General features: G+C 42.5%; 4 protein-coding genes across 4 annotated transcripts; 2 read left to right on the top strand and 2 right to left on the bottom strand.

Moving 5' to 3' along the window:
- The first annotated feature begins 438 nt into the window (after positions 1 to 438).
- Positions 439 to 3219, top strand: ficd (FIC domain protein adenylyltransferase). Its single transcript, XM_053420762.1, has 2 exons — positions 439 to 1011; positions 1564 to 3219. The coding sequence occupies exons 1-2, from the start codon at positions 741 to 743 to the stop codon at positions 2643 to 2645; spliced, it is 1353 nt and encodes a 450-aa protein (XP_053276737.1). The 5' UTR covers positions 439 to 740; the 3' UTR covers positions 2646 to 3219.
- Positions 3175 to 11819, bottom strand: sart3 (spliceosome associated factor 3, U4/U6 recycling protein). Its single transcript, XM_053420761.1, has 19 exons — positions 11577 to 11819; positions 10279 to 10405; positions 10082 to 10192; positions 9781 to 9965; positions 9461 to 9566; positions 9012 to 9136; positions 8752 to 8907; positions 8346 to 8484; positions 7881 to 7988; positions 7703 to 7780; positions 7553 to 7611; positions 7186 to 7295; positions 6986 to 7098; positions 6826 to 6902; positions 6572 to 6743; positions 6053 to 6492; positions 5647 to 5799; positions 5330 to 5517; positions 3175 to 5243 (listed from the first exon to the last, which is right to left on the bottom strand). The coding sequence occupies exons 1-19, from the start codon at positions 11796 to 11798 to the stop codon at positions 5051 to 5053; spliced, it is 2862 nt and encodes a 953-aa protein (XP_053276736.1). The 5' UTR covers positions 11799 to 11819; the 3' UTR covers positions 3175 to 5050.
- Positions 11820 to 13502: 1683 nt separating this feature from the next.
- iscu (iron-sulfur cluster assembly enzyme) lies at positions 13503 to 15673 on the top strand. Its single transcript, XM_053420683.1, has 5 exons — positions 13503 to 13660; positions 13836 to 13949; positions 14233 to 14343; positions 14742 to 14820; positions 15046 to 15673. Exons 1-5 carry the CDS (start codon positions 13559 to 13561, stop codon positions 15135 to 15137), a joined length of 498 nt encoding a protein of 165 aa, XP_053276658.1. The 5' UTR covers positions 13503 to 13558; the 3' UTR covers positions 15138 to 15673.
- A 5143-nt stretch (positions 15674 to 20816) lies between these two features.
- Positions 20817 to 21561, bottom strand: tmem119a (transmembrane protein 119a). The gene has a single exon (XM_053421795.1). The coding sequence runs from the start codon at positions 21559 to 21561 to the stop codon at positions 20827 to 20829; it is 735 nt and encodes a 244-aa protein (XP_053277770.1). The 3' UTR covers positions 20817 to 20826.
- Between the last annotated feature and the right edge of the window lie 4389 nt (positions 21562 to 25950).

Raw genomic sequence — 25950 nt, 5'->3', positions numbered from 1 at the left:
TCGTTTCTTTATTCTGTCTTTATTTTTTGTGAATATGGACCCAAAAATAATGACGTTGATTAATTTGAATTGATGCACTTTCATGTTATTTGTACGAGCGCCGAGACAAACTCTGTTCAGTTCTACAAAAACAAGGATATAAAACTCAGCATTAAGCTGAACTTCTCAGTTCAGTAAGTGACAGAAATGTAAAATGATGTGGATAAAAGATGAAAAAAAAGCTTTAAAACTGCATTTGAATCAGAAAATATATCACATATACTATTTTTGAGATATGTCGTGTGGGCTCCTCTGCTGACGTGTTGTACTTGGTTGAGTCTCAGAGTTTCCTGAAAGACTAAACTCAGGGCGAAATATCCCCGTATTGAGCCAATCAGAGACGGCTACGAACCATTAGTCGTATTGCTACATCTCAGCCAATAGAAACCGTTCTTTGAGGAAACCCTTACCAATGATATTGGAGAATGTTGACTCGTCATATCTCAGGAAGTAGATGATTTGTGTACACAGACTGTAGTGACACTGAGGACAAGCGATTTTGTGAATGATCGAATCCTTCGTTAGACTGTAGTCTCACTTCAGAACTAAGTAGCTAACAGCTAAGCTAACCGGTGTTTCCTCGCTGTCTCATGTGGGCCGGGCTCTCCTCCCCGACAGCCGCCCTCCGCCTCTCCCAGCTGGGGTGACCATACATGGGGACCCGTGTCGCCAGAGAATGCAGGCTCTAACCCGGCGTGATCATGGCTGCTGTGTCGGTGTGGCGATACACCAGCGGCCGAGTCCTCGGAGGCTGGGCCCCGCTTCTGTGCGTCCTGCTGGGCTCTCTGGTGGCCCTGCTGCTGCCTCTGGTGGGAGTGGAGGACCAGTGCTGCGCCGCCATGAGGGGCATCGCCCAGCTGCGGTGCCAGCTGTGGGGGAGACCTCCTCCGCCTCCAGCGGTGCAGTCCACAAGCCTCACCGTCCCTTTCACCGCGCTGGATGTGCTGCCTCACAGGTCCAAGCCCAGCAAAGGTACAGCCGAGAACCCACCAGTGGACTGACCCACCACAGACACACTACACCGTGCCATATGTCAATTATCCTTATGCCAACAGTGAGTCATTTAGGTCAGTGAGTTATCAACACTCACAGGTACCTGACGTAAACAAAGAATAATGGTTTATTGACCTTTAAGATCAGTTTTATCAGCCAGGCTCTAATAGTAAAATATCTGTCTTCTATGTTTACTTGAAATTTCTGTTCACTTTTTCCTTCCTCCTGTTTTCGTTTGACCTTTTGAGATACAGCGTTTACAAGTTGTGTAACTTAAATACATGTATTTATATTTCAGACAATTTCTAAATCATTTTGTTGATTTTTATAAAGACTCAATTCAGTAATCAGAGGATAGATGGTGAAATGATGAACGCACAGAACAAGGGTAGATGTCTTAGTGTGAACTTAGGAAAGAAGTCGACTGAAATGGACCATTTGTAAAAATTGGGGAATATATGATGATGTTAAAAGTTTCATCCTGTTTCACTTGTGTTGGAGTTGACCTTGTTTATCACCCTCGGTTTACAGAGATGCTGCTGGAGTCTAAAGCGGCGCTGCAGCAGGCTGTGGAGATGAGGAAACTGGGGAAGAGGGAGAAGGCTCACAAGCTGCTGGTGCACGCTCTGAGTATGAACCCTGTCTTTGTGGATGCCCTGACGGAGCTAGGGACCATTCTGGAGGAGGAGAAGGATGTTGTCCAGGCGGACCATCTCTACACCAAGGCCTTGGCCATCTCACCGTGTAACGAGCGGGCCCTTATCAGCCGAGACCGAACTCTACCACTGGTGGAAGAGATTGACCAGCGTTACTTTAGCATCATTGACAGCAAAGTGCGCAAGCTTATGTCCATTCCTAAAGGCAACTCTGCGCTCCGTCGAGTGATGGAGGAAACCTACTATCACCACATCTACCACACGGTGGCCATCGAAGGCAACACGCTCACTCTCTCTGAAATCCGTCACATCCTTGAGACGCGTTACGCCGTCCCTGGCAAAAGCCTGCAGGAGCAAAACGAGGCCATTGGTGTAGATGCGGCCATGAAGTACATGAACACCACGCTTTTGTCCAGATCAGGCGCCATCACCGTCAGCGACATCCTGGAGATCCACCGGCGAGTGCTCGGCTATGTGGACCCTGTGGAGGGAGGGAGGCTGCGCACCAGCCAGGTGTTTGTGGGCCACCACATCCCACCGCACCCTCAGGACCTGCAGAGACACATGCAGGAGCTGGTTCAGTGGCTCAACTCTGACGAGGCCCTGCAGCTGCACCCAGTGGAGTGTGCAGCGCTCGCCCACTACAAACTGGTGTATGTGCACCCGTTCATCGATGGCAATGGACGCACATCGCGCCTGCTCATGAACCTTGTCCTGATGCAAGCACGATACCCACCGATCACAATTCGCAAAGAACAAAGGGCTGAATATTATGCAGCTCTTGACACAGCCAACGAGGGGGATGTGCGGCCTTTCATTCGCTTCATAGCCAAGTGTACAGAGATCACATTGGACACTTTACTGATTTCTACGACGGAGCACGCCGTGGGGCTGCCGGGGTCCAGACATGACCAGGACTGTTCCGACTGCAAACAGACCATCCCAATACACAACTGAGCTGGAGCTGGGGGAGAAAATGATGAATCATGAAAAGCATTTAGAAATAAGTTCAAACCTCCGTAATAACAATCAAATCCATGTCCTTAGTTTGAGTTCTTTCCAGCGGAATTTACTGAAACTGCTGAAGGATGATTAATTGAAATGTTTTTGCTTCAGGTTTGTTTTCGTACAAACCTATGTTATCCCTATTTTTAGTTTAATTTAAGGAGTTTAAGGTATTCTGATTCCCAATGTAATCCAGTTTCAGGTTTGACTGCTGGTGATGTGTGGAGGAAACAGCTTTGTCGGTTGGAAACTGCTGAGTGAGATGCTTAAGTGATTTTCACTGCTGACGTGACCAGTGTGTGAACATTCACTTCACCATCTTTGGCATCATGATGACGTGTCATGACACTGTAAAGCACTTCCATCTATTTGATAATTTATTTTATTCTAAACTTAAAATTGTTCTAGAACTTTCATTATGTCTTCGGGTTACAAAGTTTATTAATGAAAAATGCTGTGAGTGCCATACTGGGATCAAAGATGATTTAAATGACTTTATTAAAACAAGTTTTAGACAAGAGAAAAACATGATTTTCTTTTTTTACAGGACCCAAGAAATAAATGAGTAAAAACAACTAAAGAACAAAACAAGCAGAAAAAAAGCTATTTACTGTTTTTACCTTTATACCAAATTTAAAACATAGACGATAGAGATTATACAACACAACAATGAACATAAACCACCTTTGTGAAGGTGGTTAGTGACTTATAGAGATGAACCTAATTTTCAATTTTGTTTAATATCAGGCCACTTTGGTGAAAGTAATACATATAGCTTGTATTCCATCAGTTTTTGAAACGTAATTTATATTTACTACAAACTACAGTGACCTTTTTGAGATGAGCATACTGACCATAATGTACACGTTAGTATTAATCCAAAGAAGAAACGTGAAGAAAAAAGGTTGAACCTTAAGACGGTAAAACGGAAATGATAAAACTGCATAGATTCTCTTCAGCCTTAAGGAAATAGGAAGTGAAGCTGCTCAGCTGTGAGAAAACTGTGGCTCATTTAACAACCCAGTTCATTCAGAGGGTGAGAGTCCACTCTACTGAACACATGAAGAATACCAGGTCCAAACCACATTCATCAAACTGCACTACTACTGTCCACATGTACTGAAAACTAACTTATGATTTCTCTTATATCATTGATGTTGCAGATTAATCGTAAAATGTTTTGTTCTATATAACTTAGGTAAACTGAAACACTCAATTCTGAATACATTAATTCAATGATAATGTAAGAAAAGGAAAACCTTACAAATCTCACATTTGAGACCTTAAATGATTTTCTGTCGATTCCACTAATGTTTGCAGCTGCTTCACCTCTGGGTGAGGCTGAAGATTAAAACCAGTGGACACAATTGAAAGCACAGCCACATCAGTCTGGGATTAAACAGATTCCGGCAGCATCAACAACACTCCGCTTACGTGTACTTCTTCACAAAGATAGACAGAAGATGGTTTGTTTCTATCTGAATCGCTTTCATTTCACAGCGGACTGATAAAGGATAAAGGTAATGTGGTGATGGATGTTTTTTCCTGAACACGGGCCACATTTTCACAGATGAAAGTATTAGAACAGATAAATTATATCTAGATATACTCTTAACTTGTTATCAAGCATGAGCCGAGCGATACATGAGGCCAGTTCTCCTGGTGTAGGGGAGAATGGCCTCAGACAAAAACAACTAACAATTTGCTGGACCCACCAGCAGGGCTCCATAGCATCATAACTCAGATCGTAATATGAGAAAAATGTGATTTAGTCTTAATATATAGTCAGAAATCTCTGCTAACCTTGTTTTCTGTGTCTTCAGATGTCAAAATAAGCTACACCACTAAAGTCCTAGGTTCCCTAAACACAACTGGAGAATATGTCTCATCATCACTGTTGCACACTCACCTTATTTACACTCACACACCCCAACTATATTACACTTTTGCATATACCCTTTTTTTTTTTTTTTTTCTTAAACAACATTCACAAGTTTGTCTGTTCTGAATATTTAAAAAAAATACTCTGCTTCGGTCAAATCCCCTTCACGTTACAACAAAAATAAGACACCTGGCAACGTACAACAATAGTTACAGTATATTTACACACAGATATGATACACTTGTTTTTATAAAATTGCCTGTCAGCCATCTTTAAACAGACCCAACAAAGACGATCTGTCACAGGATTTAAGATGGAAGGTGAGATTGTGGCGATTCAGGCCGTCTCGCAGTAGCGGCTAAGGGAACGGAACTGGGATCAAAGGAAAATAAGGAAACCATTTACAGAAGAATCACAGACACTAATTTGTAAAGACACAAGAAGGTTTTTCAGTGTGGTTCTCCCGCTCGTTTTCTCACTTATTGAGAAGCATCCTGGCAAAGTCTGAATTCGACAAAGGTTTCGTCTCCGCGGCTGCGTTAGCTGATGCGCTGCCAGGTCCTGGCTCCGGCTCGGCTGCGGACCCGTTCTCCACTTTGCTTGCGGGCCCACTTTGTCGGTGCAGGGAGCGAGGGAGCAGGGACAGCTGGGTGCGGCCTCTTCCCCTCCTGGAGAGAGAAAAGCCAGCTCTGTATCAGTGTAGTTACAATTTTGAAAATGGCAAACTTGCAGAAAAGCAGAGAAATAAACTTACGCTCCAAAAGCCTGGCGAGGCATTATGTCCGCCATGAGTCGACTGGACCCAGGTAAGTCGGCCATGCTTCTCCGAGGAGGGTTACTTATAGCAACAGAGATTTTGTTGCCCTCCACTTCAGTGCCGTCTAATTTCAGAACAGCCTGAGACGCCTCGGTTTCATCTGCAAACTCAACATATGCCAGACCCTGCAGAGATGCACAGCAAGAGATGGTTAACAATATTAGCGACACATTACAGCTCCACTTTCCTCCGCGTGTGTGGAGTCCTAAGTGGTAACCATCAGCCCAATCAAGAGCACACTTTAAATATGTCACCTTGGGTTTTCCTGAGCGATACGTGACCAATCGGACCTCCCTGATGGTGCCGTGGCCTTTGCAGAGTTCCCCCAGTTGATCCTTGGTGCATGAGAACGGCAGCCCGGAGATGAAGATTTTGTGTCTCTCCATGGTTGTGTTGTATTTAAACACCTACCGGGACAAGGATGTGAAGATGTCATCAGTGTTTGTGCGTCGTTCCCCAATTTAAGACACTTTTAAACCAAATAGATTCAACTTAATCTATGTTTCGGTCTCAGTCCAGACAAAGTATGATGGACACCTTGTGGCTTAAATGAATTGATTACACATTTTTCAGTAACACCCACTAATATGTCACAATAAATCAAGTCAATGATATTTAAAATAAGTGGTATATAATAGATGGATTAGATAGATTATTTACCTTAAAGTCAGGGTTTTTGTTTTTATCCACACAAGGTGACACAAACATGGGCCTGCCCTCCACCTCCCGTCTGTCCAGCTTCAAGGCTTCAGGGACTGACACCGGGGACTCAAACTGTACGTAGCAGTAACCTTTGAAGTTTCCTTTGGTGCCGAAGACAGGGCGAACCTCTTTGATGGGACCGCACGTCTCAAACAGCGTCCTGAGCTTCGACTCCGGCTCCTCCAGGGTGTACGCCATGTTGCTGATGAACACGCTGCTGTTATCGTTTCGGAGCTCTGGCTTGTCATCGTTTGGCTTCTGAGCAGCAGCCATGGCTCCCTGCTGGCCTTTTTTAGCTGGCTTATACCCGGGGGGAGCATTTCGCCCAGAGAGTCCTGTCTCGGTCTCCATGTACTCCTCTCTGCTTTGCTCCCCGTTGCCTCTGTGCCTTTTAGAAGCTTGTGTCACAGAGAAATAGATTAATGTCTATAATTTAGTTTGGCTTAAAAATAAAAAGTTCATAATTCACTCACTTACCAGAGTCTTCATTCCACTTGCCCTGATAATCATTATTTTCCGCTTTCCTCTTCTCTCCAAATCGAGTTCTAGTCTGGTCCTTCTTCTGAGACTTCTTATCGGATTTTGATTTCCGCCGCTGATCCACTTTGTCGTCCTCTTGGCGAGCAGAGTTGGCTTCTTTCTCAGCCGCCTAACAGACACAGCGTGGGAACATTAGCCAAAAGCAGCTTATTGATGCTCCTGCACTTCACACTGCTGATACATGCCCTTACCTTTGCTCGTTGCTCATTGATCCTGGTCAGCCGGGTCTCTGTCTTCTGCACTGCCACGTCCCAGCCCTCCAGAGAACCTGACGCAGAATACAGGCACAATGTAATTCAGGAAAATCTCATTTATCTTAATGTTAACTTTGGATTTAATGTTGCAACTCACCCTCCACTCGCTCGAAGGTGAGCAGGACTTCACACACATGCTCTGGATAGTCAGTGGTGCATTGAACTGCTCTGTGAAGAGCTTTCCGACAGTGAGCTGGGTCACCATAAGACCTACAGAGTCGAATCATTTTAGATTATTGAGCGGTCAGTACTTCATTTTAAATAAACTTTTCTCCTTTCAGAAAAACACTGACAAACCTTTCGAGGTTATAGTACTCCAGCCACATATTGGCGTATTTAGCGTTTCCTTTTGTCATGATGCTGTCCCACAGTTCTCTGGCTTTTTGCATGTTCTTGCAGTGGAGGGCCTGGTGGACAAAGAAAGTTATCAACATTTATTCAAACTGTTTTATTACACGTAAAAGTGATAGCGTTTTTGTCTTAAAATAACTTTAATTCACTTTATAAATATCTTTCATAGTATAATCCACTAAAACTGTTACATTTTGGGGAAATTAGTAGTAGTTATAAATCTCTGAGCTTTTACTAAGTAACCTAACACAAATACACACAACTAAACAGAAATCAAACTCTTGAAAACGGACGTCATAGTAACAGTTCTTACCTCTATCCTCGCCCAGATCTGCATAATGATACAAGACGGATCTCCGCTTTCACCAAATCCTGCAGAGCCACGGCACCAAGAACATGAGTCACTATATGAAATTCAAACGAGTACAACGCAAAAAAATAAATCGTAGTGAGATCTGCTTACTTTCTTCCACATCTTGTTTGATGTAGTCTAGAGATCGAGAGAAGGCTCCTCGTAACTCCTCTAACTCTTTACTTGATTCTGAAACATGAAAAAAATTTGAAAAAGTAACACCATCAGCAGGGGGAGAAAAATGAATTTGTTCTTTTTGTTCCCGTTTCTGACACACAGGTGCTCTCACCTTTACTGAAATCCACACGTCTCCGCAGGTAGTCCAGGTACGCCTGCCAAATTTCCACATAATCTGTAGCTTGAATGAAACCGGCAGTCAGCGCCTTCTCAAAAACATCTGTGTGGAACAAAAATGAACATTATGTTAATAAAGCTGTTTTCAGACATGCACTGGACTCTGAAATTCCAGTGACAGACACAGAAATGCAAAAAAGAAAACAAATATCGCCCTGGTGAAAAAGCAGCATCACATGTGACGCCTATGAAACAAGATCCAAGGTACCATTGTAAGGGTCTAGGATTTCCCTTAAGATTTCTCCATAGTGGGCTAGTGTTTAAAAACATATTCAGGTTTGGGGACCACTCAACATCTTACACATCTCGGTGTAATAAAAAAACATATGGGTACATTTCAGTACGTTTATCACAGATACGCATCAACAACAATAAATGAAAAACAGAGCTATCTGGTGACCTGAGACAATCTGATGCTCTGCTCCATGCCTCTCCAGAGCGAGCAGGTAGCTCTTCCACAGACCCATGGTCCAGGGACAGTTCCTAACAGCACGTTCATGAATAGGAAGAACCAAGTCCTTGATCTTCAGCTGACGATCCTGAAAGTTCACAGAGAAGAAATATGATTAGTCCTAATGAAGCTGAAATATTTCCTTCTAACGCATTCATGCATATGCTTGTCTGCCCAATTTACATGCTGTAAAAAATACACATTAACATTGATATATGACTAATGCAAAAAATAAATAAAATAAGTGGATAAATGAAAACACTTTGAAGTAGGAGTGATGAAGATGGAAACAAGTCCAAACTCTATACAGCTAATATCACAGACAGCACCAGGCCAAACACTGACTAATACTCACAAGATACAAGGTGTATTTTGCCCAGATGTCTGGCACCAGGCAGTTCTCTGCCAGAGTCCGCTCAAACGTTATCTGGACGCGAGCTGGGTCGCCATCCTTTAGTTCAAAGTCAATGTAGGCTTGATACTCTGCCATCTTCGGGGGCTCTGCTACCAGCTGCAGCAGAACAACAGCACAAAGATGTTAAACAATGAAATAAACTATGCACATGATTTTATGACTTTAAGGAGAACAACTGAAGCAAACAATAAGTACATTACCAGTGACTCTTCAAAAGATCTGCGCTTATCCATCTGCTGCATAGCCTTTTTGTACAGATTCATGGCCGTCTCAGGAACCCCGTGTTCAGACCACTCGCCATACTCTGCATAGGTGGCTTCCATGTCTACAAAGCAATGGAGCACAATCATGTCCATTATCAGTGAAGATTCATCCCACATACAGTATTTACGAAGAAAACGTAGAGGGGTTACATTCAATGTATCAAGTGGGCGATAATAAAAAAAGCAAATAAACATTCTGGTGAACCTTTGTCCACTTCCGAATCTTGAGTGCTCTCTTTCTAAATCTGCATTTCAAAGGCCACGTCAAAACAATAGACAATATTAATCACACCAGGCAGCTTCTTATTTTATATATTCAGCCCTCACAACAGAAATCCTGCCCATTTTACAGCAACGCGTCTACACAGAAGTGGCACCATGCTTACCCATTAAGGGGACGGCTAGCTGACGGCGAAACAGTGTATGGATTCGCTCGAGCTGAGTGTTGAGCAGCTCCTGCTCCTCGTGGCTGGAAATCCTGCCAGGGGGAGGCTGAGGAAAAAACAGATGTGTGAAAATGTAGCAAAGACCCATTAGTCTAAGATCAAATGACTTCCACATTGTAAGCACCTCTCTTCTGGCCAAAAGAGTTATAAGTTCCTAATTATCTAGACATTTAGGATTACATTCACACTTAGACAAAAATAGAAAACAGAGTCAATTTCTGACATGTAATAAGATCCCTTATTGTGATGTAAACACTCACCTGGACTGTGGACAGAATGGCGTTCTCAAACTCTCTGTACGCCTCCCACACCGTCTGTCCCTTGTTCATGTGAAGCCCCACAGCTGTCACCGCTCTCTCAAAGATGGATCTCACCTTGTCTATCCCCCCTGGTGAGCCCATGCCACCAATTGAATACTGAGCATATTCAAGCCAGATATCTGGACCTGGGTTTAAAAACAAAGAGTGTAAACCAATATTAAGCCTGTGTTGAAAAATGTTAAGCGTGTCTTATTGTCTGAATGTCAGATCGAAGGCAGTAACAATGCTGCAATGCACTCACAGATATAGTCTTTTGTTGCTCTCTCGAAAAGTTCATACACCGTTTCCCGGTTCGACTCCTCCTCAGTCTCAGTCAGACGGATCTCATCCTTGAGCCAATCCAGCCAGATCTCTGCAGAATTAAACAAAATGAGATTTCGGGTTGCACAACTAATGCAGGGCTGCTGTCCACTCAAAGCATCTTAGACAAACACCAACCTTCAGTGAGAGGGAAGAGTTCGCTCATCTTCTGCCTTGCCTTTCGCAGTCGGATCAGTTCTCCCTCCTGCCGCAGCAGTTTGATGAGATCCACATGGCAGTTGTAGTCGAAAGCGTTGATTGACAGCTGAAAAGACAGAGAGATGGTCGGTGACCCATAACAATAACTCTATCATCCTAATTAACCCATTCTCTGCTGAATTGACTCAGTGATGTATTTACCCCTCCAGAGGAAACATCCTCAACCATATCAGCAGCAATGACTTCACAGACATTGATCACAACAGTTTTGATATTATAGTTACAGCAAGAACTCTAACCAAGATACAAACAACATGAAATATGAGACAGAATCTAGACATATCACCCAGCCTGGGTACCACAGATGTATATACACTCAGCTGCAGGTTTAGTGGGTAGTCAAAGCTAAAACTAATGATATTTAAAACCACAACCAGGGTAATAACTATACTGGTGCTGAAAACATCTGATTGGTGAATATTTTGATTGAAGTGCTGAAGTGACTCTTCAGGGAAAGTGCCAAACAACCCCTTGTCCCTACTTCTTAATTTAGAGGAGCTGTCCTTTTTTCGTGTAATCAATAATTTGGGGTATTACAAAAATAATTATTGGTCAACATAAAGGAAACATTGATCAACAATGAAAGTAAGTTAGTAAGTTAAATCTAATCATAACAAATCATTCTTAGAGGCTCCTTTTAGCTGATAGTTTCATTATGGTCCCTTTGGAGGCTGTCGTTTATGATCCAGTGTAACTTTGCAACAGTAGCAGCACAAAGATCCTCTGAAACATGAATGAAGTTTAGTCAACAGTTCTCTGGAAGTTTCAACTATACTTACTAACTGAACGATTGGAAGATCTGTAGCAGTATTATCATTAGTTTAAGCTATGTGTACCCAATAAAGTGGAAGCTGTGTGTAATCAGTTATGCTTTAGTAAATAAAGACTCGCTTTGATTTCGTCGTTGTAGAAGCACAGACTATATAATATAGTATATATATATTGAGACGGAAGTAATCCTACTTATTTAACACAACAGAAAAGACCCATGTGTCACCAGACAGCACGTTAGCATCACATGCTAACCACGACTGCTAAATGAATGGCGTCGCATCCTACGCGCTCGTGTACTTGTTCAGTGTGGAAGCAGCTAACGTGAATACATGTCTCAATCTAACACACAGAGCAGCTCAGGGGGTTAACGCTGCTGTTTCCCGCCCCTTCAGTCCCATTAGCACGGTAGTGAAGTTTGCACGACTCGGTTGTTGGCTAGTCACCTGCTCCTCCAGACGCTGGATCTCGGCTTCGTTCTCCTTCTCGTCCTCGGAGGAGTCGTCCTCGTCGTCGTCTGAATCGTCTTCTCCCATACCTTCCTCCTCCTCCTGCTCCTCGTCGTCCTCCTCTTCGTCCGACTCCATATCTCTCCGCTCCATCCCTGCAGCTTGTTCCTCCTCCATGTCCTGCAACTGCGTTTGCTCTGCGTTGCTCGGCGCTGCCATGTTGGAAAAGATTCAGTCTGCCTGGTAACAGGCGGAGCGGAGCCGAGGGAGGCGGAGCCCGAGCCCGCCACGGAAATCCACGAGTCCCGCCAACGGCAACTTTATTTCGAGATGATTATTTATTTCATACAAGTAAAGTAACGTAACGTAACGTAACGTTACTTTACTTACTTTACTTTATGTTAAGTTTTCAAATTTTCTGCACATTTTGGTAAGAATTTGAGCATGTAAAAGCCCTCAAAAAGCCAATTCATTTGCCTGAAAAAAAAAAAATAATAATAATAATCCTTACAATTTCGGGCCTACTAATAATAACAATAACAGACCTAACTAGATTAAAAGAGGTAAACCAAAATGAAAAGGTTAAATAACTCATACAGGATATAATTTATGGAATATTTATAATGCAAAGAATTACCTTCAGCAGGAGGCTTGAGCAACTGGAAAACTAGTAGTTAGTAGACTTCATTATCTGGTTAATTAAGAAAAACTGACTTAATTTCATTAATGGGAAACTAAACATGGATTTAAAGACTGGAGGCCTTTCTCAAACTGCATACTTCTGTGCTTGTTCACTTGTGAAACGTCATCAGTCTAAGCCAAAAGTCTGCATGGAGCCAAGGACAGTAGAGGGCTCTGATGTTAACTTGCTCCACCCACTTAGGGTGGTGACTTGTGAGGACTTTAAAACAGCAACATTAGTTTTCAGTATCACTGGATTTTCAAGCAGAGAGAGGCCAAAGGAGAGGAAAGAGGAAGACAGCGGATATTTATTGTTTCTTTGTCTGTGGAATGGTTTTCTACTAAAAGGAGGAATGAAGTGATTATGGCCAGATTACGACGAGGTCATAGCGGCCGAGCAAGTTGTGTCAAAGTGGTTGGCAAAGACGAAGATGGCTTGTGTTCGTGTGGAAGTCCAGAAAGTGTATATGGTATTTGTAAGTGGGTCGAAAGTAGTGATGGCGAGATGAAGCTTCATGAAGCATTGAAGCTTTCCATGCAATTGGTTCGCTCATGGCCATGGGCCGAAGCTTCATGGTGCTTAATTTGCTCTACTGCGCCATCAAGTGGACAATATATGTAAAACAGGCAGAATGATTATAATGACACCATAGCTTTGGTGTGTGAAGCTTTGAATTGAATAGATGAAGGAATGATTTTTTGTGATGCCAAACCATACAATGGAGGGGTCAAAAGAGAAAGTGGAAACTAATTGGGCAGAAGGTTGTGATTTGACTGTGCTTGTGTTACTAGGGACAACATTTAACACGTCAAATATGGACAACATTTTTACTTTTCCACAGTGCTGGGTTTCAGGCGGTTTCTTTTTATTGCAAAATAACCCGCAATAAAGTCCCAATTCCACAAAATGTGAGGGGGGGGGGGGGGGGGGGGGGGTCATTGCGTTTCGCTGCTCCCATTTCCTTCCTCAGTCACGTGGTACGGCCGGCTCGATACGCGCTTGACAAAAATCTTCCTGGACTCACGCTATGAAGCCTCGACACGGAAGGACACATCACTAGTCGAAAGGCAAAAACTATTTAAAGACCTTTGATCTCCGAGTTTCTTCCTTTAAAGTCCTTGCTGCGTTTAATACTACTAATTATACTGATTCTGCTGAAATAAGATTTTTACATCATATTGGAACGTACTCTAGAATATTAACTGAAGTGACGCATTGTAAACGGTAGAGGGCAGCATTGTGCTTTATATGATATAACCTGCAGGAATTTCTTTAGAAGAACAAGAAGGAAGTAAACATGGCGGCCGCGTCTCTACGAAACTCTGCGACCTCACTGTTGTTGTTCAGCCGCAGGTTGTTGGTTCCGTCGCTAAATCCCGTTTGTTCTTATCACAAAAAGGTAAAAGACAAAAAAATACATTTTGTAAGTTGTAAATGAAACCAGCCTGTCGACAATTCACTGGTTTTACACGTGTCGTCTGGTGCTGCTAACGTTACCCTAGCCACTTACTGATTTTTAACTGGTTTCCTCAAACAGCAGCAGTGACACTTTGTTTTATGCGTTTATCCTGAAGGTGGTGGATCACTATGAAAACCCAAGAAACGTGGGCTCTCTGGACAAAAACTCAAAGAGCGTGGGGACCGGGTTGGTGGGTGCACCAGCCTGTGGTGATGTAATGAAGCTTCAGGTAAAGAAGGTGGAGGCCGAGACCCGTCTACAGCCGCCATGACTTCAATTATTTTTATTTATTTTCTCACAGAGGACATGTTAACATGTCATAGTAGAAAAACCACAGGTGTCACTTAACATCGACACTGACTCTGTTCAGTTTAAAGGTCCCAGTAAAAGACAATGTGAACCAGCATGACAGCTGCACACTGATCAGCCATCTTATTATTTACACATGTGACGGCTCAAAATGTCTGCTGTGAAAAATACCTGTTACATGTCTGATTCCGTGTGGTGTGCAGATCCAGGTGGATGAAAATGGCAAGATAGTAGACGCAAAATTCAAGACGTTTGGCTGCGGATCAGCAATTGCCTCCAGTTCTATTGCAACAGAATGGGTGAAGGGGAAGTCGGTAAGTTGGAAAAACACTCTACCTCTGCCAAGGCCCAGCAGTCCCCTTACATTCAAGCTGCACCAAATAGGACACGCGCATAGATATTAGATATCGGTTTCCCAAATATTCCATTTTTTTTACACAGATGCATTCATTATTCCCTCTAAAATCAGTGAACATGTAAACATTTTTTGGATTTGGATCAGCCCCTTAATCAGAGGGGGCCAGTCCAAATGTTAATTGGTTCTTTCTCGGCCCATGTCCCACCCTTACACCAAGTTTAAAAACATCTCTCGTCCTGGTATGGACTAAAATGATAACCTCGTTGGTGGAGGTCCTTTAAAAAGTAGATGATTTAAATGTATCTTGTGTTTTGGTTAGTTAGTTGGTCTGTTCATTCTGCTCTCACCCTACAGATCGATGATGCTCTGAAGATAAAGAACACAGACATTGCCAAAGAACTCTGCCTTCCTCCAGTCAAGCTCCACTGCTCTAGTAAGTTCAAGGTACAGGTTTTGCTATACAGTTAATTCAAGTTGCATGTTTTTGAGATTCATAATCAATTTCTCTGAAAATGCATAATGTCAAAAATAGAAAGTTTTTCTGATGAAAAGTAACCACGCTAGTATATTTACTTTTAACTGCACACTCTCACAGCTTTTTTTTCTGCAGTTCCTCCTCATAATGTTCTCTAAAATCGTCTTCTTCCTTCTCGTTCAGTGCTCGCAGAAGATGCCATAAGAGCAGCGCTGTCTGACTACAGACTAAAACAACAGGACAAGGAGGAGACTCGTGTGAAGGCCAGTGGTTAAAGTGTCCTTATTAACCGTCCTATATGGCGGTATCCCATCGATATTTCAGCACCATCCGGTGTCTCGCAGCAGAGAAGTGCTGTATGGAGGATGAGCTGCCAATATACTACATCAGGTCTTGCTCCCCTCTGGGATTTCTGGGAGTTTTAAAGCCTGTATAAACCTTCACGGCTGTGTGATTTGTTAGTCTCTTGAACTCAAGCCTGGATGTTCAAGTTCCAGGTGTTAACGGTGTTTAATGAATTCATTTAATATAATCAGAAATCACAATATTTGGGTATACTGTTTCCTAATTTGTTGTGTTTTTCTACAAAAATAACAAAGGAGATGCATCATAAACAGAAACTGAAGGTCAGGGGCTGTTTACCCTCTGTATTTTGTCATTTTGTTTTTATTAAGGCTTGACTGTGTAAAACTTCTGCTCCCTTATTGATGGTTCAAGTCAAGAACTGAAATACACTTACAACACCATGATGCAGAATATTGTATCTGACTGTTCGTATTGTGCATTAAACGAATAAAAACATTTCCAGTGAGTCTGTGCCGATGTCATCCAGCGGACCCTGCAGCAAGCGGGGCCACCCTCATTTGGCGCCGAAGCACCAGTCTCAACACAAGTAGCACCGCCAGCACTAGGAGAGTTACTAACACACACAGCACAGTGAGCAGAGAGATGACCGCTGCAGAGCTTTGTTGTGTGAACTGTCTCGGGGCTGGAGTGAGCCAGGGTGCGTCTCTGTTCGTAGGGAGTAACGACTGTGTCTCTCCAGCAGAGGTCGTGTTACTCTGAGGGTATCGACCTGTGATGTTTGGACATTTCTGTTCCTCATCAGGAGGATAAGTAACAGTCTTTAAGTTTGATGGGCTCACAGACTGCGTTTTATTTAGAATTAAACACTCCTCATAGGTGAGTGTCTGTAAAGTGAAGTGTTCAAGTAACAAACGAGTCTCTGGAACATCTTTGGAAAACACAGCAACAGTGGTTAATTTTGATATTTGCAAGTCTCCTAAATCCTTCTTGTTTTCAAACAAGCTTCGTTCTGTCGGCTTCACTGTCGCTGAACTGAGGTGGGACTGTGGCGTTCTCTCGTTTGGCGTCAGGACACGAGGACAGAGAGCCATGACGGAGAGGTTCAGGAGGAGACGGTGAGCGAGATGGCCAGGCTCAGTGCACACCAAGTCTGTCGCCATCTTCAGCCTCCCGTTTAGCAGCCAGCGGTACAGATACAAGATGTCACATTCGCACACCCACAGGTTGTTTGTGAGGTCCACAGACCTGAGAACTGGCAGCCTGTCGAAGGCGCGGTCCGGGACTGAGCGCAGGCAGTTGCTGTTGATTTTCAGGACCTGCAGGTTTACCAGGGGGGACAGCGAGGGCAGGTCCAGGGTCGAGATGCAGTTAGCTGAGAGGTCCAGGTGGATGAGTGAAGGGGGAAGGTTCCTGGGGAGGCTGCTGAGGTTGTTCCCCTTCAGCGTCAGGACCTGCAGCTTGCTGAGAGCCTGGAGGGCTCCGGGCTGGATGGCCCGGATGCGGTTGTCCTCCAGGTCCAGATGAGTGAGGTTCCCCAGCTGCCTCAGGGAACCTGCCGTGATGTAAGTGATGCGGTTCTCCTGCAGCAGCAGGGACTCCAGGCTGGGAGGCAGGCCACGAGGGAAGCGGGCCAGCAGGTTGTGACTGAGGCTGAGCTCCTGGAGGCTGGAGAGGGCCCGGAGCAGGTGGTCCACATTACAGAGCTGGTTCCTGGCCACAGACAGAGCCGAGGTGCTGAGGGGGACCGGGCGAGGAAGGGACCTGAGATTCAGGGACTCGCACAGAACCAGAAATCCTGGGCCAGGACAACAGCAGCCCGGCGGACAGGAGGACATCGTGAGGCACGTTAGTGGACAGATGCAGAGAACCAGTAGGACGCCACATCCGCACCAAAGCATGACATCACTGAACGGAGTAACGGAGGAGAGACGACCACGTTAGCCAGGTTACTAATTAAATCAAACCCCCTCTGTAAGGGGATTATAAGTTAGTAATTAATAGCTTTAGTACTGGTTAATCAATCATTTATTGATGCTATATATATATCAGACATGTGACATTACACTTAGGCTGTTATACCTGTGAAGACAGGTGCAGGGCATCTGGAGCAAAATACATTTATTAGAAACTTATTAACATGTATAACAACAGATGTGATTGATTATTGATTGATTTATTAACATTTATAATTGCAAATGTCTCACTAGTTCTGACGGTTAACTTAAATATTTATTACTGAGTTACTAGAGAGTGACTATTGGTGATCAATCCCCCTGGTAGCCATACTGACTATGGGTGTATCAATTGGTACATTTATAAAGACATTAAGAACTTATAAGCAACTTTATAAAGAAAAATAGAAAATAATTATAGGCCAGAGCGCTTACCATTCTTCTATTCCTGTATGATCTGCTCCTCCAAAGAGATGGACAGGCATGATTCCACATGGTCCTCACGGGATCCTCCGTCTCTAAAGATAACTACTGCCACTGTCGAGAATTTCAGGCAGATGCTCATCAAAGTTTAACGACAGCCTTAAGGTGCAGTGTTACCTCTTCTGGATCCTCTTCAGCATTCACATCGATGGAGAGGCCCTCGTCAGTGGGACACATCGTAGAGGGTCAAAACACTCACAGAAAGAAGCTCAAAAAGACAGATTGTGTAGTAAAAATACAAATGGAAACGACAAGGGTGACCCAGATAATCCTTTATCTGCGGTTACCAAAGGTTGGTGTTCCCTACTACTCAGAGAGTCTGCATCTGGCGCCCCATGAGAGAGAGTTCTAGTGACTGGTCCACTGGTCCGTGTGTCTTCCAGCTGGGAACAGCGAAAGTGACAGGATAGTATTTTCTCGAATTATTTAGCACCTCGCTGACAAAAGAGCAGGGAATCGGACCCTCGAGCAAGGCTCTGTCAGGGCTCATGTTTCAGGAGCCACAGGGTCACACTTGCTGTTGTTTTTTCATCTTTGATGTTTGATCTTCGGAGAAATTTGAGCCGTTACTTCATGACTGGGTTTGTGTTTCAGCCATTGAAGCGATATTTAATTACATTTTAGTGGATTTTTAGTTTTAGACATGGTCTGACTGTAGCCATGTGAAGATGGAATGGGTAGATAAAAGAAGAAAAGTGAACATGCATAAGTGATCATTGTTCACATGGGGGCAGTATGTCATCGCTTGTTAGAAATATAAACAAAGTCAAAGTTTTACTTTTTGTTTAAACTTCACTGGAACAAATCTGTGTCATCAAGATTTGTACAGTCGAGACGTCCGGTCTTGTTTAGAGCAAAGTGCTCTGTATGTATCTGGTGAGCTGCTGTTGAACTATTTAAACAACCTTGTACAGTAGCCAGTGAAGGCCAAAGGGGGGCTCTCGTCATCTCCAGATTCTAATAACCTCTGTGGTCCCTGTGTTTAGGTGTGATGCTGTTAACCAGAAAACTGGAGCTACCGTAATGTTTGTGCACATCCTGGGCTTGAAATGTTAAGTCAGACTGAAGCTCACGTCTCGAGTGGATATCTCCAATCTGACATTCTTGAGTCAAAATTACAGATCCCCAAGTTGAACATAATGTGCACGTAGCAAACATACTCTTATTTTAGACGTTCCTCGCCTTTTTCTAATCTTAGTTTTTATTTTTCAAGGCTGTATTTGAGTTTCATCATGGCATCACAGCTTTAAAATGTCTTCAACTACATTCCCAACCACAACGGCACCTCAGCCAAGGCCCAACAGTCCTTTTAAATCCAATCAAGCTACACCAATAGCACAAAGCCAAAGATATCAGTCCTTAAAAGCTTTTTGGTTCAGATCCATTAATTCTTCTCTGGGACAACAATAAAAAATGTTGAAAACATTCTCTCAATGTTACAGAAAGAGACAAGATATTCCTGGACGTGTCCCTTGATCCAGATCTGCACTAAAATGTAATGGGTTCTTCCCTGATCCACACCACATCCTTCCACCAGACTTCATGGTGAAAAGAGAACCTCCTTGGTGGAGGTAATAAAAACAGAAACACTGTTACCAACACTTTATTAAACATAAGCAAAACAAAACAGTCATTTTGTAAACAATAAAACTTACAAAGGAAGCATGTCTGGAAACATCTGAGGAAAAAAATTTAATCTGAGGTTCAGAGGAATAAAATATAAAATCATGACCAAACTCTTCACTATGGCCCATTAATCACACAAACTGTTTTTCATCAACACGTATTCTGAAAAACATTAATTTCAGTCACAGGAACTTGAGGAGGAGAGTTTTTCTAAATTATCTTCTCCATTGGAATCTGAGGTTTTACTCTAATAAAGTCAAATGACAATTACACTTACATGCTTTAAATTTTTTTGTTGCCACTTTAGGTTAAAGTTGAACCTGAAAACACACCAACAAAACAGGCTAACATATGATCACATTAAAAATAAAAAACATAATTTATTTTGTACATAAGTATTACTTATTAAAAAAAGCTTAAACCCTTACTCATAAAGTCTGTTTACCAAAAATATTTTAATGTATATGCCAAATGAATCTAGATTTAAATGATCAACTAATAAATATGTGGATAGATGTATACAAGATGTTTGTCATTTTTCTTTTAGTTCAGGAACTGAATTTCAAATTGTGTTTTCGGTATAAAGCTTTGAGAAATCGGTTCTAAAAGTAAATAAAAAACAATATCACATAAAATAACGCAATAAAGACAAAAGTAGGTAAATATTAATGTAAATATAAAGAGAATAATTTCTTACAAGTCAAGTGTACTGCTGTCTCACTTTGCTTTGGTTACAGCACCAAGGAGTTTTGTCGAAGTGACAGATGATCAGGCTCTTAGCTGCTGAATAGATGTTGTGTTGTGCAGCAGGTTGAGGAGATGCCTCTGTCTCAGCAGGCGACCGGAGAAATGAGCCTTATGTGAATACTTTAATTTCTGATATTTCTATTTGGGAACACAAAGAAATTGAATCCGCTCTTTTTTTTATTTTCAAACTAACTTTGTTTCTGCCTGTTTTAATCCATAAAATACTTTTGATAAAGGGACGCAACTTTAATAGCACAATATTGAGAATTGACGTCACTGACTGACACTGTAAAGGAAAGTTTTAATGCCCTTAGATGTTTTCATATTTTATATTTGCCACAGCACCTCCCTTCACTCTGAGGTCTTTCTTCCCTGGATTCTTCTACAGACGTTTATCTGAGTAAAGCAGGAGGAGACTGTCTGGAGAAAACTGTTTTTTTCTATCCCTGTTGAAGAAACTTCTCACATGAGAATCAGCACTTGTGACAGTTACATACATTTTCCCACCACAGACACTCAAGATCAATAACCGTTGCTCACGTCTCCTGTTATCAGTTGTTGACCATTTAATCAGAAACTAAGAGATATAAAAGAGGTCACATATCTTCTGCTGTGTAGTTTTCTTTTTCTTTTTTAGGTAGTACTTAATATTTTCATAAATATTATTTTTATTACATTTTATAAAGATGGATGATTTTTCATTTGAGACATTAGCCTCATTTAAATATATCTCCCCATGTAGGTAATGATCGAAACCTTTTTGGCACATTCTGCCTTTGTGTGTGGATTAACCATCTGGTCTTCATTTGTCACCTTTCACCTTTAGGTAATGAGAAGCCTGGACCCTGGCTTAGTGATGGCTCTTTTTCAGGTGGCAGGTGCATGCAGGCGGACTGGAGCTGGTGCTGGGGCTGGAACTCTGCTGCACCTCCTCCTTGTACTTGGACTGCTCTTTGTGCTTGGGCTCCTCTCTCCGTTTTTCCACCTCCTCGGCCTCCCTGACCTTTCTGACCTCCTGGCGAGGTGACGACCTGACGTCTCTCCCTCTCTCTCCCACCAGAGCCTTGGAGGGAGTGCGCAGGTTCTTTGGGGAGGCCATGCTCTGAGTCTGCACCCTCTTGACGTGGTCGACGGCGTAGGGCCTCTCCTGGAGCTCGCCTGAATTCTTGCTGGTAGTTTTATCAGCCATGTACTTCCTGGGTGTATTAGCAGGCGGCTTGTAGGCCTCCAGCTTACGCTTGTGACTCATCGCAGTGGCACAGCAGATGATGAAGACCATGACGATGAGGAGAGAGGTCACCACGATGATAATGAGCAGATTCTCCTGCAGGAAGTCCACGACTCGGGTCAGCACAAAGTCCTTGAGGCGGATCATGGTGGTGGTGATGGTGTTGGTGAAGGTGGGAGCTCCAGTGGCGGTGGTGATGTGGACAGGAGCTCGGGTGGAGAAAGAGGTGGGGAAGAGCAGCTCCAGCTCTGCTTCGTCGCCGCTGCCGTCTGACATGTTGTAGAACATGGGAGTGGAGTGACACACGCTGCACCACAGAGAGAGCAGGGTCACACAAGTGACCAAGTGAGACGTCATCTTTTCTTCTTGAGTGAGTCCTGCAACAACAACAGAAGGCTGTTTAACTTAGAGTCAGATGAGGAAGTAAGTTTAAACCTGAGGACCCACAGATAAAATGGCTTAATGCACCATACAAAAATACAATTTGGGAATATCCACAATCGGGTCTGGATATTCTCTGGAGTTTGCCTTTCACATACAAAGAACACAGCAGGAGATTGGTCAGACAAGCTCACAACACAGAACTCTCCAGAGCCTTCAGCACAAAGGAGCCAGGAGGCAAAGTATAAATTAAGCTGCAGAGAACACGTGTAGCACCGGTACCAGTCCTTATTACTAAAAGCTCTCTTGATATCTTTCTACATGTATGGCATACTTTCTCATCCTGAGATATTTTTAATTTCCCCCTGTTCACTCACATGACCTCATTCAGGGGGGCTGGCAAGAGAAACTCAGACAAAGTCTGTATATTTGTATTTTCACATACAGCCCATCGGGAGAATGGCAGATATTATCCAGAAGTCATGTATATAAGCAGGTTTATCCTCTTTCTTGTGAAGAGAACTCAGACAAGAAGATTCTGTTCATTAATTATGAAGATGGAGTCAGGAGGTAACTAGCTTAGCAATAAAACTGGAAAAAATGAAAAAACCTTTAGCCTGATCGAATATAACTAAACCTGCCTAAAAGTAATTCTACATTTTTACCAACATTAAATCAATACACAAAGAGAAGAGTACAAATGACAAGTGTTGTATTTCTCGGAATTTCACATAATCACTTGAACTAAAAGCATTGTTCCTCTTTCAGAGGTTTTAAATTAAAACGTTTTTAGAGGCCTGAAGTCAAAGACTGAGCTTCATTTGTGCAGCAGAAACGTTGTACTCGTCGTGTTTGCTGCCTCTCCTGCAGCAGACACAAACAGATAACAAAACCCTTTTCCCTCTCAAACTCCATTCTCTATCTTGAATCAGGTTTTTCCAGGTTTTCTGCCGCCCTCTGTCTCTCTTGCACCAGATCTATTTTAGCAGGCTGCAGAGTAGCCATTACTTATTTGGGGTGGAGACAGTAAGGTTGGTGCTGAAGGCCTTATAATTTGAAAAGAGGAGGGAGGCCACCCAGCCACCACACCAAAGCCAGGAGGACGCCATATTGCAGAGGGAGCACAGAGGCGTGGGAGCCCTGCGGCCGAGGCCTCTATATTTACAGTGGGCAGCAGCAGCTGCCGTACACCTCCCACAGCAGCACAGACCTAATGAAGATATTTCTGCCTCCAGGAGAACCTGCATTTACTCACAGGACGACGGACTGAATAAACTTCCCAACCTAGTATTACATCTCTTCCAGGACTCTCTCTCTCCAGTGTGAAGTCGAGCTTTAACACAGAAAACTGAACCGTTTGTCTGTTGACAATTAAAACCTGTTGAACTGATAACACAGTGTGAAATTACACAGAGCTGAGCTGCACAGAGCAGCTTCTAATCAGCATCATGCTGGAGTGAACCTGCTGCTGCTGCTCTACACTGTACAGGAACCCCCTCCCCTCTCTGTGTGGTCAGACCTGCTCTTTGCTGGAGCAGATGGTAAAGGCTGGCTCTTCATCCTGGATGTACAGCACTGCCCTTCAATCCCCATAATTACAGCCATAAATACATTTCCTGTATGTTACAAGAGGGTCCACATTATATCTTTGACTGAAGGACATCCAGATGCAGATATGCAATTAATCATGACATGCTACGACATTCATTTAACACAGAGACAGAGCTTTTGCCACTCTGAGGTGTTGAGGGCCAAACTGTATGATAGAGTCATATGTGTGCCTGTTCAGTAAAAAAAGTATTTTTGGCTGCATCTTGTCCTGGATGTCCTGTTCATCAAGTTAAACACTGTTAGCCATGATTCAGTCTGTCATATGTGAAAGTTTGAGAAATTTGGAATATTTACAAAAAACTCAATCTAAAGTTAAGAAGTTTTAACAGTGTTTGACCATAAAACACACGAGAATTCACCATCGTTTCCTATAAATCTTAATCACCTTTAAATCTTTAAACTACAGGTAAAAAACACTGAAGACCAATGTAATGGATGAATAATAATAATTTATAATGTTGGCAGGGGCGAAATAAGCATTTACATATTGTGCTTGAGTCAAAGAGGTAATGCCACAATGTAAAAATACTTAATTTCCAGCACCAAATTCAACATTAGCAATCAAAGGCATCATCCTGCAGATTCTGCAGATTTGATTCTGACCTGGCCTTTGCTACGTGTCTTCACCGCCGTCTCCCCTATTTGACTCTCACTGTTCCATCAATAAAGGTGAAATACCCGAAAATATCTAAAATAACTAAAAATAAAAATAACTCATTAAAAGTAGAGAAATTATCAGCAAACCATACTAAAGTATCAAATAAAGTATAAAAACATATCAATCATACTTAAAAATGGGCCCTGTGATTATTTTATAATTGCAGTTCTGGAGGTGAAGTATCATTGCATGATTGTCTTTTACCTGTGAAATCCTAAAATATGGATTGAAAAAATAAATGTAATGGAGTAATAAATACATCTCCAGTAACTGAAGAAAATATAAGTAATTGTAGAAATGTGAAATACTTAAGCCAAGTATAAAAGTTGCTGAAAGTGGTACTGTACTTATATAAGTACAGTCAATTGCAATGCATTACTTTCTACAACAGAGTTGCAACAAGAAAAAAGCAGAAAATTTATATGTGAGCCAAATGGATAAATTTGGATCCTGAGCTCAACATTTTGTCAGTTTGAAAACGCAGACTTATCTGATATGAATAAAAATAACATTGTTTTTTATTCCTTCGGTCTTCCTTTGCTAACATCCACTTTACATATTCCTGAATAAAGAAATATATACTCACAGACTGAGTCAAAACCCGGGTTTTATCTTCTTGGCGGCTCTGAGCGGTGCAGACGGTAAAAACAGGGGAGACGGAGTCAGAAGAGGAAAGTAAGAGTGCAAGAGAGTTTCTGAGCATCCGCCCTCCCTGCTCCGTTATACTGACTGTATATTTTTTTTACTCGCCTCTAAAAAGTCTCCTCCTCGCAAATTGGTGTTCAGTTCCTCTATTTTCAGCCTCTCCTCCCTCCTTTTGAACCTCCCTCCTCACTCTCCATCCTCCTGCACTTATGGAGCAGCCATCTGGGACCGGACATTTTCACTATGTATTTGATTTTTGTGAATAATTATGAAGGAATTAGTCATGTATAAGTCACTTTGTGCATCGCGACATTTTATAGAACATAGATTAATGAAAACCTTTTGTTTCCAGATATGTTTTATCATTTAATCATTGTAGATAAAATTGTGATTTGCCAGAATAAGTCGACTTGTTTGACCCATTCAACTGACAGCCAAACCTTTCTGCTGTGAACCCACCACAGTGAGAAGGACCTGCAGAGACGCTGCAGTTGGTACAACAGGGCCGTGTTTTAGAGAAATGGGTATTTCTGTACTCGCTGGGGCGAGTCCCAGGACTTCTCTGCCTCCCACTGAGTCCTCTCTAATTAAGTCCATGTTGATTACAGCCTGTCTCTACATGGCACACAAGACCAGCGGGGAGACCGAGAGCACGCCTTTCATCCCAAAACACATGTACAGGGCCAGCATACAAGCTCCATGGTCTTTTAGGAGAACTTGTCTCTGGGGCCATCTCCAAACATGCAGGGGATCTATTTAAAGCTGCTCCAGCCTCCTTTCTTGTGTTATTCACTTATTGCGACAGATGATGCTGTTCAGCTGGGGAGGAGGTGACAAGTTACAAGAAATACAATTTTTTTCAAGAGTTTGGCAAAGAATTTGATCCACATTTACATAAAAAAATAAGATCTGGTCGAGACCTTCATCAGTTTGTCTCCAGAGGGACAGATTCTTCACACCACTGTTATTTCTGTTTCACTTATTGTTGTATATATCATTAAATCATCAAACAGCTCTGTGATTTACAACTACTATGTGTTTCTAATTGTTGCTTTATCTTTATCTTGTCATCTAGCAAAACAAAGTTTCATCTCTGTCTCCTCATATTTATACTACAGGTTATAACAGAACGTGTTCATGCACTGAAAATACAGATTTCTGTCCAATTCCAGGTTTGACTCAAGCATACATGAATTATCTGTTTCTATCCATCTATTCTGTTTTGTCGTTTCACTGCAGCAAGCAGACAATCTTATTAAATGTATCAATACAGGATTTCTTGTACTTTGACTTTTGTAAATCAGTCTTTGGAGTTAATTGTCTGTACTAATATATGAACAACTGATGTTGGTCAATACAAGAGGATAAAAATAAAAATGAAAATTGAGAAAAAAAAAGATGCTGCACCTCACAGACGTTCATACACACAGTTTCCATGTTTTCCTTGGGGA

The sequence above is a fragment of the Pleuronectes platessa genome, chromosome 4 (assembly GCF_947347685.1).
Source record: "Pleuronectes platessa chromosome 4, fPlePla1.1, whole genome shotgun sequence".
Lineage (NCBI taxonomy): Eukaryota > Metazoa > Chordata > Actinopteri > Pleuronectiformes > Pleuronectidae > Pleuronectes > Pleuronectes platessa.
The sequence above is the reverse complement of the archived record's forward strand: the minus strand, read 5'-3'. Positions and strand labels throughout refer to the sequence as shown.

Excerpts from the sequence above, each read along its gene's own strand:
- ficd (XM_053420762.1), top strand. The coding sequence starts at position 741 with ATGGCTGCTGTGTCGGTGTGGCGATACACCAGCGGCCGAGTCCTCGGA. Across the intron at positions 1,012-1,563 it reads CAGGTCCAAGCCCAGCAAAG|AGATGCTGCTGGAGTCTAAA; the intron begins GTACAGCCGAGA and ends CTCGGTTTACAG.
- iscu (XM_053420683.1), top strand. The coding sequence starts at position 13,559 with ATGGCGGCCGCGTCTCTACGAAACTCTGCGACCTCACTGTTGTTGTTC. Across the intron at positions 13,661-13,835 it reads TTTGTTCTTATCACAAAAAG|GTGGTGGATCACTATGAAAA; the intron begins GTAAAAGACAAA and ends TTTATCCTGAAG. Across the intron at positions 14,344-14,741 it reads AATGGGTGAAGGGGAAGTCG|ATCGATGATGCTCTGAAGAT; the intron begins GTAAGTTGGAAA and ends CTCACCCTACAG.
- tmem119a (XM_053421795.1), bottom strand. The coding sequence starts at position 21,561 with ATGACGTCTCACTTGGTCACTTGTGTGACCCTGCTCTCTCTGTGGTGC.
- sart3 (XM_053420761.1), bottom strand. The coding sequence starts at position 11,798 with ATGGCAGCGCCGAGCAACGCAGAGCAAACGCAGTTGCAGGACATGGAG. Across the intron at positions 7,989-8,345 it reads AGAGCATCAGATTGTCTCAG|ATGTTTTTGAGAAGGCGCTG; the intron begins GTCACCAGATAG and ends TGTTCCACACAG. Across the intron at positions 5,518-5,646 it reads ATCGCTCAGGAAAACCCAAG|GGTCTGGCATATGTTGAGTT; the intron begins GTGACATATTTA and ends GCATCTCTGCAG.